This window comes from Bubalus bubalis, chromosome 10 (assembly GCF_019923935.1).
Source record: "Bubalus bubalis isolate 160015118507 breed Murrah chromosome 10, NDDB_SH_1, whole genome shotgun sequence".
Classification (NCBI taxonomy): domain Eukaryota; kingdom Metazoa; phylum Chordata; class Mammalia; order Artiodactyla; family Bovidae; genus Bubalus; species Bubalus bubalis.
In genome coordinates, this window is record NC_059166.1 from 33,522,870 (window position 1) to 33,536,223 (window position 13,354).

The following is a 13,354-nucleotide window of genomic DNA, read 5'->3' on the forward strand; positions in this document are numbered from 1 at the left end:
TTTTAGCTGCTTTTCTCTGTGTCTTAGCCATTCTGTTTTTGCAATTCTCTGGTAACAATTTTACTTTCTAGTAATGTTTAAATCTTTTTAATCTGTTTTCTAATCACAAGAAGAGTATTTCTGTACTGAAGAATCTTAACAAAGCCAGGTGTGAAAAACAATAGAAATCCTACTGATATGCAGAACTGATTTAAACAAGTTGACAATCACTTATCAAGCAGAGGGCAGTTACTTATCCCTCCATCCTATCATCTTGGGCATCTGTGTACAATTTGGCACCACTGTAGGCCAGAGACAGGATGCAGAAGATGCTGGAGTCAATTTCTCAGACAGACAGCAGTGCAGACCTTAAGCATAATAGATTTAACTGAAACCCAAAAGTTTCCTGGGAATATGAGCAAAGCAGAAAAGGGGGGGAAAAAAGGCAACAACCTTGAGAAAGTTAATCACAGAGAAATTTCTGAGGAGTTGGAAATAAGTAGACCACTTTGTAAGAGAAACACAAAGGAAATCAGAGACAACTGAAATGTTTACAGGATACAAAAGGAATGGTTAATGGAATAAAAATGTGTGTGGCGGGGGAGTGGACTGTCTGCAGAGAATGGGCTACGGCCAGTTCTGCAGTAGTTAACAAATAAGGGAGTTAACATTTATCAGTCACGTAAATATTTTTGGAGAAGCAAAGGGAAGTGCACATCCTAACACGACTGAAATACAAGGGCTCATCCAGTTAAACTGAAAAATCCATTTGTTTTCTTTCATGAAAAATCTTACTTGATTTTCTAAAACTCATTTCATTTGGAAAGTGTAAAGATATCTTCCACCTCCTCAACCTAATGGCTTACATTTGTTCAGAGGACAAATTCATGCTCCCAGAACTATCCTTGAAAACCCGACCACTCACAATGACTTTGATGGCTTTCTTAAACCAAGGGTAAAATAAAGCATAGATCAAGGGGTTCATGGCTGAGTTGTAATAAGCACACCAACAGCAAGTCTCATAAATATAGGCTGGGGTTATGAAGCCCCTAAAGGCATCAATTAATGAGTTAATACTGTATGGTAACCATGAAATCATGAATGCTATGACCGTGATACCCAGGGTTTTAGCTGCTTTTCTCTCTCTCTTGGCTTCTCTGGATTTGTAACTGTCTGATGATGACTCTGTTTTGCTACCAGTATTTTCAATCTTTTTAGCCTGTTGTCTGGCCACAAGAAAAATATTACTGTAGAGAATGATCATGACAAGGGTAGGTATAAAGAAGGACAGAAAACCTATCAATACCCAGTTTTGATTTACAACGCTCTGGCAACCTCCTGCACAGTTGAGGGCACTAGACAGTTCCTCTAGCCCATTCTCATTGGCACCCGTGTAGAACACGGCGCCACTGTAAGTAAGGGGCAGGATCCAGGAGATGCTGATGCATATGCATGACACAGACATCGTGAACTTGGTGTGATAGACCAGAGGGTCAGTAACAGCAATGTACCTGTCGATGGAGATGAAGGACAGGTGGAAGAGAGAACAGTAACAAAATGCTACGTCAAAGCATGTGTGAAAAGTGCAGAAAGTTCGCCCGAAGTACCAGCAGCTCTCCACAGACCTGACCATGCTGAAGGGCATCACAGTCACTCCCACCAGAAAGTCTGCACAGGCCAGAGAGGCGATGAGACAATTGGTTGGTGAGTGCAGCTGCTTGAAATGAAGGATGGCAGTCATCACCAGGAGGTTTCCAAACATGGCCAGGACAGGCCCAAAGCCATACACCATGTACAGAATCACGCGGAATGCAGGTGAGTAGGGGCTTTTCACACAGGATCCGTTCAGGTGCTCATAGCAGAGCTGCACAGCTGCAGTGGGGGACGAGTTGCTGCTCATGATCTGTCCTTTACACTCAAAGAATTCTGTCCTTGATTTTCATAATGAACATAGGATTCTGATTTTCAATACACCTAGAGGAAAAACATACATCCACTAGGATATCTGAGGAAATTATCAGATATTATTACAATTTTTTTTAAATTTTCCTTATTTTATAAATCACAAATGTGTTTAATAACAAAGCACAAAAATTACACTGAACAATAACATTGGGATTAATTTCAACTAATGCTTCATTCCCTGAATTTGATAAAATTTTCTTTTAGTCATAAATATTTTTCTATTTTTTTACCTCCACAGTTCCTCTCTGCAACAGGCAGTGATATGGGAAGTAATTTCAGAGTGAAAGAATCATCTCCTACCAGGTTTATCTGCATTACTGCCTAAAGCACACACTCCTTCCTGATATATAAAAGCTATCTATAAGAGATCCCTAGATGGAATCCCTGTAGTGCAAGGTGTGAACTTGGAAGATTATTTTCAAGAGTGATTATTAAGACAGTTATCCTCCAGAAGAGTTCCTCACATTAAGTTATCCATTATGTTTCTTTGGCCAAAGACTTCTTATATCCTTAGACTTGAACCAATTCTTAGTCTTGTTGTGGCCACTTTACTGGATTTTAGCTAAAAAGATATAACTGGGTACACACAGTGAGAGCAGATACTTGGCTTTTGTCCTCCAGTCAAGAATCATTTTTGTATCTTCAGCGGGCACCAACAAACAGACAAGGGAACACACACCATGAGCAGCTAGTAAGGGATGAATTACGTTACAGGAAAGCATTGAACACACCACGATACTTAGGCACACCCACAACTGTGAGCTTCTGCAAAAGTCAGTGCTGACTGAGAAAAGATCGCTCTCTTCTCGGGATGTTGTCACTGGAAGCAGATTGCAACGTCTCTCCATTCGCCTGAGAAACGGGTGTAATCCCTCTGAATACTGCTGCTGTGAGATCCTCACAGATAGAAGACCTCACATTCCCCTCTGTAGTGCGTTCAGTCCTGCCCCCCACAAATGATACATTCGTGTTCTAACCCCCCAAATCAGATACTCTTTGGAAAAGATGTCTTCACAGGCTTGGTAACACATAGTAAGTACATTAATTATTTGCAAGTTTTAAGCATTTTTGCAAGTCAGTGTAAAACTGAGTCAGTTATGAACTTGATTCTTTACATACTTTATTTCTGTTTAATAGTTATTTCTTAATATATGTTAACCTCTTATGGAATAATTTGTGTAAAATGTCAAATGATACAACATTGTATTTTCTCCAACCACAGACTCCAGGTGTCCTCTGCAAATCTTCCTTCCTTATCCCTCATTAGATCTCAGGCACACCCCAGAGCTTTCTAGTCACTCTCTGTGTTAATAATTTAGTTTGGACAACTCCAATTTGAAACTACAGTCTAAATGTAAAAACAGTATCCCTATCTTCCCTGTGCCCAGGCTAGCCAGGTCTGAACTTAAGCATTTCATCATTTTCACAAGGGAATGCTTGAATTGGTACATACCATCTGAAGATAAACCCCGTTAACTAATCACAGAGTTCATTTCCTCCTAAAAGCCCATTGAGATGCCTTTAAAAACCCATTGAGATGCCCTTAAAAGTATTTCTGAAAGAGAAAAATCAGATGGAGCAAACTAATGGAAAAACCAGGGTAGAGAAATACACTCAACGATATACACAATAAAGTTTACCAGGAAGGTGAAAGAAATGTTTTTTCTAGTAGATCCTTAAAGAAATTCTTAATCCCAGAAAAAGCAACTAAAGAATGAGGACAAGAAAATAATAAAAACAATGCTATAAAAACTTTCTTTTCAGCTAAAGGGTCTAAATTTCAAGTTCCTACGAAGTGCAAAGAGGAAAAATGATACAAATGCAGATGCTAACTACAGACAAATACAAAGAGAAACTTAAAAGTTCCTAGGAACAGAGGCCAGAGGGTACCAGCTTATGAAAAAGACATGAATATCATATCATGATCAAGCTTCTCATCAGTACCCTAGGTCCAAGAAGGCAATGGAGTCGTGCTTTCAAAGTTGTCAATTTATTTTTGGAAACATAACTCTACTTAAAGTCAAAATTTTAACTGAAATCTTATAAAATTCTTTAAATGCATATGGAACTAAGAAGAAATATATAATGCATAATTGCATACATATAGCATATATCTATATATCATACAATATATCAATGTATTATACCAAATTTTTATTCTACTGAATTATAATTAATATAATAAAGTACATGCTTATATCATGTAAATAATATATAATATTTGCATTAGTGTAAAATAGAGAAGAAATAGATGATTGTGGATCATTAAAAGCAGGCAAGCCACATATAATGGAGCAGAAGTGAAGCAATTCTTAGAAAGGAGACCTTCTGTAGGACCAGAGGAGGGGCAGATGAAGGTGGACCATCAGGCTGTCCCAGCAGGACCAGATGCAGCCAGACACCCTCTGGAGAGTGGTCGGCCCCACTCTGTGAATTCATGACTCTGGCTGTAGGACCTTGTTCAAGTTACTTAAGCTAAGGCCTGCAGCGGAAAACAGATGATTCAAACTCAACCTCAATCAACAAAAAAAGGAGAAACAAATGTGGTCAATTCACACAGTGAAGTGCTACTCAATCAAAAAGAAAAAGAATCAAATGTTCATTCATGCTTTGACATGGCTTATCCTCTATATTATTCATCAGAGTGAAATAATTCAAAGAAAAATGAGCACATAATATAATGTATGGTTGCATTTATATAAAATGCTAGGAAGTACATTCTATAAAATTCTAGGAAGTCCCACTTGATGGACATGAGTTTGAGCAAGCTCCGGAAGTTAATGATGGACAGGGAGGCCTGGCTTGCTGCAGTCTATGGGGTGGCAAAGAGTCGAACATGACTGAGCAACTGAACTGACTGATGAAGTGCAAATTAGTATAGAGTGACATAAAGCTGATCAGTGGCTGCCTGGGGATGAAAGAGGGTTGAGTGTGTAGGGATGAGCAGGAAGAACATTACAAAGGACATGATTAAAATCTGGGAAGTGATATATAACAAAGCTAGTGGAGGTGATAGAATTCCAGTTGAGCTATTTCAAATCCTGAAAGATGATGCTGTGAAAGTGATGCACTCAATATGCCAGCAAATTTGGAAAACTCAGCAGTGGCCACAGGACTGGAAAAGGTCAGTTTTCATTCCAATCCCAAAGAAAGGCAAGGCCAAAGAATGCTCAAACTACCACACAATTGCACTCACCTCACATGCTAGCAAAGTAATACTCAAAATTCTCCAAGCCAGGCTTCAACAGTACATGAACCATGAACTTCCAGATGTTCAAGCTCAATTTAGAAAAGGCAGAGGAATCAGAGATCCAATTGCCAACATCTGTTGGATCATAGAAAAAAGCAAGCGAGTTCCTACGTCTGCTTTATGGTCTATGCCAAAGCCTTGACTGTGTGGATCACAACAAACTGTAGAAAATTCTTCAAGAAATGGGAATACCAGACCACCTTACCTGCATCCAGGGAAATCTGTATGCAGGTCAAGAAGCAAAAGTTAGAACTGGACATGGAACAATGGACTGGTTCCAAATTGGGAAAGGAGTACGTCAAGGCTCTATACTGTCACCCTGCTTATTTAACATATATGCAGATTACATCATGCGAAATGTCAGGCTAGATGAAGCACAAGCTAGAATCAAGATTGATGGGAGAAATTTCAATACTCAAATATGCAGATGACACCACCCTTATGGCAGAAAGCAAAGAACTAAAGAGTCTCTTCACGAAATAAAACAAGAGAGTGAAAAAATTGTCTTAAAACTCGACATGCAGAAAACTAAGATCATGGCATCCAGTCCCATTACTTCGTGGCAAATAGATGGGTAAACAATGGAAACAGTGAGATACTTTATTTTTTAGCTCCAAAATCACTGCAGATGGTGACGCAGCCATGAAATTAAAAGATGCTTGCTACTTGGAAGAAAAGCTATGACAAACCTAGATAGCATATTGAAATGCAGAGACATTACTTTGTCAGTAAAGGTCTATCTAGTCAAAGCTATGGTTTTTCCAGTAGTCAGGTATGGAAGTGAGGGTTGGACTATAAAGAAAACCGAGTGCCAAAGAATGCTTTTGAACTGTGGTGTTGGAGAAGACTCTTGAAAGTCTCTTGGACTGCAAGCAGATCAAATCAGTCAATCCAAAAGGAAATCAGTCCTGAATATTCATTGGAAGGACTGATGCTGAAGCTGAAACTCCAATACTTTGGCCACCTGATGCGAAGAACTGACTCATTGGAAAAGACCCTGATACTGGGAAAGATTGAAGGCAGGAGGACAAGGGGATAACAGAGGATGAGATGGTTGGATGGCATCACCGACTCGATGGGAATGAGTTTGCACAAGCTCCAGCAGTTGGTGAAGGACAGCAAAGCCTGGCATGCTGCAGTCCGTGGGGTTGCAAAGAGTTAGACATGACTGAGTGAATGAACTGAACTGAACTGATATATGTTCAGTCTTGATTTTTATAATAACTTTACAGGTGTCTACAAATGTCAAAATTCATCAAATTATAGAAGTGTGAATAGATTATATCTGTTATGCATGTCTATTATGAAAGTATTAAAATTAGAGTCTCTAAAAATAAAAAGGGATGGTTCAGAATAGATCATCTCAAAGTTGCCTTCAGTTTTAGCATTTTATACATTTATCACAGTGGGCTAATGATTGGAAGGTCAAGAAAATATGGCTAATGTGATATGCCTGATTTGGAAATGTTTCTGACCCTGAACTTACCTACAAATGTCTGACAAAGAGGAATGTTCCTTCCAAGGAATGATCCCAAGAACTACAAAATAAGTGTCTGTAGTGTCTGCAATTTTGGTATTACTATAAACACTATGATGCATAAAGAATTATTTATCTAATGTATGTGAAAAGATCTTAATGACCCAGATAACCACAATGGTCTGATCACTCACCTACACCCAGACATCCTGCAGTGTGAAGTCAAGTGGAATTTAAGAAGCATCACTATGAATAAAGTTAGTAGAGGTGATGGAATTCCAGCTGAGCTATTTCAAATTCTAAAAGATAAAGCTGTTAAGTGCTGCACTTAATATGTCAGCAAATTTGGAACACTCAACGGTGGCCACAGGACTGGAAAAAATTAGTTTTCATTCCAATTCCAGAGAAAGGCAATGCCAAAGAATGTTCAAACTTCCGCACAATTGCTACTCATTTCATATGCTAGCAAGGTAATGCTCAAAATCCTTCAAGCTAAGTTTTGACAGTATGTGAACCGAAAACTTCCAGATGTTCAAGCTGGATTTAGAAAAGGCAGAGGAACCAGAGATCAAACTGCCAACATTCACTGGATCACAGAAAAAGCAAGAAAATTCCAGAAAAGCATCTATGTCTCCTTCATTCACTACACTAAAACCTTTGACTATGTGTATCACAACAAACTGTGGAAAATTTTTAAAAACATGGGAATACCAGACCACCTTACCTGCCCCCTGAGAAATCTGTATACAGGTCAAGAAGCACCAGTTAGAACTGGACATGGAACAAGAGACAGATTCCAAATCGGGAAAGGAGTACATCAAGGCTGTATATTGTCACTCTGCTTATTTAATGTATTCTCAGGAATATATCCTGAGAAATGCTGGGCTGGATAAAGATTGGAGCTGGAAATCAAGCTGGAATCAAGATTGCTACGAGAAATATCAATAATCTCAGCTATGCAGATGATACCACCCTTATGGCAGAAAGAGAAGAAGAACTAAAGAGCCTCTTGATGAAAGTGAAAAAGGAGAGTGAAAAAGTTGGCTTAAATCTCAATATTCAAAAAACTAAGATCACAGCATCCAGTCCCATCACTTCATGACAAATAGATGGGTAAACAATGGAAACATTGAGAGTCTTTTCTGGGCTCCAAAATCACTGCAGATGGTGACTGCAGCTATGAAATTAAAAGATACATTCTCCTTGGAAGGAAAGCTATGACCAACCTAGACAGTTTTTAAAAGCAGAGATATTACTTTGCCAACAAAGGTCCGTCTAGTCAAAGCTATGGTTTTTCCAGTAGTCATGTGTGGATGTGAGAGTTGGACTATAAAGAAAGCTGAGCACCGAAGAATTGATGCTTTTGAACTGTGGTGTTGGAGAAGACTCTTGAGAGTCCCTTGGACTGCAAGGAGATCCAACCAGTCAATTCTAAAGGAAATCAGTCCTGATTATTTGTTGGAAGGACTGATGCTGAAGCTGAAGCTGAAGCTCCAATACTTTCACCACCTGATATATAGAGCTGATTCATTAGAAAAGACCCTGATGCTGGGAAAGATTGAAGGCAGAATTGAAGGGGATGACAGAGGCTGAGATGGTTGGATAGCATCACCGACTCAATGGACATAAGTTTGAGCAAGCTCCAGGAGATGGTGAAGGAGAGGGAAGCCTGGTGTGCTGCAGTCCATGGGGTCACAAAGAGTCAGACACAACCGAGAGACTGAACAAAATGTGTATTCTTATATAATCTATGAGAAATAGGATATGTCCTGTCATATCAGTAAACAAGACTGTTACAGTCATCAGCAACTAGTCTTCCAACATAAGCCTCTGAGTCCTGATGAAAGTCAGAAAAGAATACCTACCATCTAATAACCATCACACTGTACCACTCCCTGCAGTGAGACCTGAGAATACTCAGAATGTTAAAATACAGGATACTGACCCCAGGTAGCTGAGGTACATATCAAAGGAATGGTTTCAGTGAGCCCAGACTCTTACTTCTTCCCATATATAGAAGAGCACTAAATTTCTTAACTTGACACATCTGGTTTCTTTAATTAACAGTAATTTTTTGATATTCCCAACTACCCAGCCTTTGTTGCAAAACTCCTATATATCTAGTTCCTCCCCTTGCCTCCTCGGAGCAGTTCTTCAAACTCTCTGAAATGCCATCTCCTGGTCTGCAGTTCTTGTTTTGCTCTAAATGAAACTTAACTCTCAGCTTTCATGCAGTGCAAATTTTTTTCCAATGTCTATGAAATATTTCTATATTTAAAGAAAACATGCATTTATTTATTCAGCAAATAGGTGTTGAGTTTCCCCTATATTCCAAGCAAAGTGGAAGGTTCATCTTGAAGCTACTCATATAAACAAGTAGGTCCTTTTCTTCTGGGGCATGCACTGTGGGGGAGAGATGTGCTTAGTTGATCAATCATGTCCAATTCTTTGCAACCCTATGGACTGTAGCCCACCAGGCTCCTCTGTCCATGGGGATTCCCCAGGCAAAATACTAGAGTGGGTTGCCATGCCCTCCTCCAGCAGATCTTCCCAACCGAGGGATCAAACCCAAGTCTCCCGCATTGCAGACGCATTGTGGGCCACAGTGCAGGAGGAGAGACAGGACACTATAAATGTATATATATGTATAAATATAATATAAATATGTCCAACATATGATCAGAAAGCTGAAAGTAGTGTGATGGACAAATGAACAAAGTGGTTCCTAAGAAGGTAGGAGCTATTTAGACATGTATTCAATTGCTACTGTTTTAATTTCTCATTCACGAAATAAATGAAGACAAACTACAACATATTGTTAATACATGATATATTCAAGGAGCATATAAGGTGCAAATATAATCATTCGCTATCATAATAATATACTATATCCATGAAAAAAAGTTAAATGCAATTTGGAAACCCAAACCACAAAGATGGCATGAAGTGTTTTGAATGTAAAAGACTTGCTATGGGGAAGAGGCTCAAAGGAACCGAAAAATCGGTAATAGAAAAAACAAGAGCCTGTATTTGCTTGATGTACAGACCAATCCTGCTGTAGAAATTAAGATGTAATTTATTTAAATGAACCTCCCTTCACCCTCAGGGGGAAAACTTTGTAAAATACATAACGAAGAATTGTAGGTTAAAATGATACACCACTAAATCAATTACCCCCACCAATGTATTGGTATCCCCAAAGAATTGTGTTTAGTCTGTTCTCTGTGATGACTGATCTTTTTCCTTTAAAACAATTGGTACAAAGCCTTGTGTTCATATTACTCTCAATAACTTGACTGCAGTGCCTGGGCCACAACAGAGGAGAAAGAATTATTGGTTACTTTACTTATTCTCTGATTCTTTGCATGTGAGTATCAGCTCTATTGTTTAACAAATACACCACCTTCGGAATGAAACTCACCTCATTATGCCCCTTGTCCCTCATTTATGACCCAGAAGTAATAATAACATAGCAATAGTACTCTCTCCCACATAGTATTGTGAAGACTAAGTAGGGCAGGTAAGTCAGTCCCAAGCACAGAATGAGTGGCCTACAACTCAAAGCATTCTTAGGTTTGCATATCAGAAGCACTCAATAAATGTTCATTGAAACAAAGGCCAATGGATTAGTTCCCACACAACCAGGGTAATTCATAGTAGAGAAAAATGAGAGCAGGAGCTTAATTTTTTTTTAGAGTTATAAAAACAGAAGAAATGTAGATCTAGAAAAGTTGAAAAATTAATGATTTGTCTAGTACATGTCAAGCTCTACTAAAAAAAGACAAGTGAAAATGTATTGAACAAGATGTTAGAAGTGCTTGTTTGAATCTGGAAGCTTTATGATGTTCAGCAGAGTTTGTAAACACTTTAATTTTAGCTTTCTTATATGTAAAATGAGGAAATATGATTTCTCTATAGCTGTGAACAGAATTAAAATTACTGCACTGAAAACACTAAATGAAAATAACCTGATAAATTCCAGTTCAGAACTGAAGAATTGTGGCTAAACTAAGCAGTCTAGAGTGCCTTTAAATCATGTCTATCATCTTTAATCATCAGATCGAGAGTTTCACACAAGTAGAATATAATCAGAAATAATTCATTGTCTCAGGAAAAGTTTACCAATTTGAAGCATTTGTTTAATAATAGAAATGATGTGCTAATATAAGACTGATTTACAGCAAGCAAGAAATTACAGAAAAATAACAAGAATATATTGATGTGTGTTTATTCCTGCTACAAAGATGTGACACTGATTTTTAAATCTTGACGTCTGGTGACAACAAACTAAAGTTAGAATAGAATTAAGCAATTTATTTTAAAATTTAAAAAATTTGTTTTAAAAAAAGATATACAACATCCTCCAATCTTAGTACCAAGAATGAGTCTGCATGTCTGAAAAGCTGGCTAAGTTGTCTCCAATGTGAGTTGCTTAACTTATTCAGTTTAAATCTGTGGATTCCACAGAATGCATTTATCGGCCTCTGTCTGCCATCCTTTACACTCTTCACTTCAGTTTTCTATTCTTTTGGACACATTTTTAATTTGGGCTTTCATTTGAATCCTTGAAAACTCTTCTAAATAATTTTTGGAATAATGCAAAAGTGAGGAAATAGTAAGTTAATTTAAGATAAAGTACAATAATGAGTGACAACCTTAGAAACCAATGCATGCAATAAACATAAGTTAACTGGTAAAATTTCTGAACACAGCTGAAATGTTACAAGCAGATAATCACCAAGAAGAAGCTCATTCAACAAATGAAAGTTATTTATGGCACCAATTACCTTTCCCATAGTAAATAATTCAACTGATAGGGTAGTAAAGAATCTGTCTCTGGATTGATTTTACCTGACACTGATCATCATATCCCTGACTCAGAAATCTGAAAACCTGACAGTGCAGATTCAATACTTTGCCCTCCCTAGACCAGGACCTCTGGATCTTCCAGCTCCTTTGCATTTTAATAGAAAAATATTACAAAGGAATAAAGAAAACTCTTAACCAGGGATTGAACTCTCATAAAGTAATAAAAGGGAGGATTTAGAATAACAAAAATATTCGGTATGTATTTTTTAAGGATGCTACAAAGGGGAGATTATTAACTAGAGAAACACAGTGAAGTTCAGAGAGAAGTAGCAGCCCCAGATCGGTATTAAGCGTTTCTGGCTCCAAGGTCATGCTGTTTCCATAACAACCAGGTTTTTATATTATATTGATTAAACAATGATGAAACTGAATTTAAGTGTTTAGGTCATATTGGAAGCATTTTGCATTAGAAGATCTTGCACATATATGATTAAATTTTCTACCCAATGGTGTGTTCACTGTGAATCTATTTTCAATTCCTCCATCTTAAAAGTGAACTTACCCAGAAAATAAATTTACTGTCGAGGAATTCGCTCTCAAGACTTTGCCAGTGACAATGAGTTTGATGGCTTTTCGAAACCAAGGATAAAAGAAAGCATAAATCAAGGGGTTCATAGCTGAGTTATAATAAGCAATCCAAACCAGTATTTCATAAACATATGTGGGAGTGATGAAACCTAGGAAGGCATCACTGATGGCATCCAGGAAGTAAGGCAGCCAGGAGACCAGAAACGCCAGCACTGCGACGCCCAGTGTTCTCGCTGCCTTTCTCTCCCTCTTGGCCACTCTGTCTTGGTAGCTTTCTGAGCATCTCCCAGTCTTAATGTTCAGACTCTCAATTTTTCTAGCCTGTTGTTCAGCAATGAGGAAAATCTTGGAGTAAAGAACTATCATCACAAGGGTGGGGATGAAAAATAATAGAAAATTCACCAATACCCAACTTTGATTCATTGCAATTTGACAGCCTCCCACACAGGTGAGAGCACTTACTAGATCCTCCAGTCCAACTGCATTTGCTCCTGTGCCAAAAAGAGAAAAAGAATAAATAATCGAAAAGAGCCAGGAGAAGGCAATACACATGCCAGAAACAGACACAGTGAACCTGATTGGATAGACCAGGGGGTCAGAGACGGCAATGTACCTGTCCAGAGAGATAAAGCACAAGTGGTAGATGGAAGCTAGACAGAATGACACATCAAAACAGGAATGAAATTGACAGTAACTCTCCCCAAAATACCAGCAGCTCTCCACAGACCTCACTATGCTGAAGGGCATCACAGTCACTCCCACCATGAAGTCCGCACAAGCCAGGGAAGCAATCAAAAAATTGGTTGGCGAATGCAGCTGCTTGAAGTGGAGAATGGAAATCATTACCAAGAGATTTCCAAATACAGCCAGCACAGCTCCAAAACCAAACACTGTGTACAGGATCAGGCGGGGACCTAGTGAGTAGGGGGTTTTCACACAGGATCCGTTCAGGCGCTCGTAGCAGAGCTGCACAGCTGCAACGCTGGGTGAGCTGCTGTTCATGATGCTGCTGTCAGTAGCTTGTAAACATTTGGAGAAGTTCTGTCCCTTTTCAGTCACACAAAATGGAGAAGTTTTCTATTTCCTGTGGGAGAAAAAACATCTCGTTGCACTGATTACCTTTGTTAGTTACCAAACATTATCCCCATCACCTGTCATATATCCATATCAATCTGTGAATGTATGAAATAACAATATATTCCATTCAAATGTCCATATATCTTAGCTATTATTTTTCTTATAATTTAGAATGTAATTTAAAACAATATTCTAAATCAAATAAGAAT

At 38.4% G+C, this 13,354-nt stretch overlaps 2 protein-coding genes across 2 annotated transcripts; both read right to left on the bottom strand.

Moving 5' to 3' along the window:
- Positions 1-841: 841 nt before the first annotated feature.
- Positions 842-1,879, bottom strand: LOC102415357 (trace amine-associated receptor 6-like). The gene has a single exon (XM_006059314.4). The coding sequence runs from the start codon at positions 1,877-1,879 to the stop codon at positions 842-844; it is 1,038 nt and encodes a 345-aa protein (XP_006059376.4).
- A 10,159-nt stretch (positions 1,880-12,038) lies between these two features.
- On the bottom strand, positions 12,039-13,070 carry LOC102391552 (trace amine-associated receptor 7a-like). Its single transcript, XM_044924562.2, has one exon. The coding sequence runs from the start codon at positions 13,068-13,070 to the stop codon at positions 12,039-12,041; it is 1,032 nt and encodes a 343-aa protein (XP_044780497.2).
- Positions 13,071-13,354: the final 284 nt, after the last annotated feature.

What these genes read in the sequence shown, in the direction of transcription:
- LOC102415357 (XM_006059314.4), bottom strand. Translation starts at nt 1,879, where the DNA reads ATGAGCAGCAACTCGTCCCCCACTGCAGCTGTGCAGCTCTGCTATGAG.
- LOC102391552 (XM_044924562.2), bottom strand. Translation starts at nt 13,070, where the DNA reads ATGAACAGCAGCTCACCCAGCGTTGCAGCTGTGCAGCTCTGCTACGAG.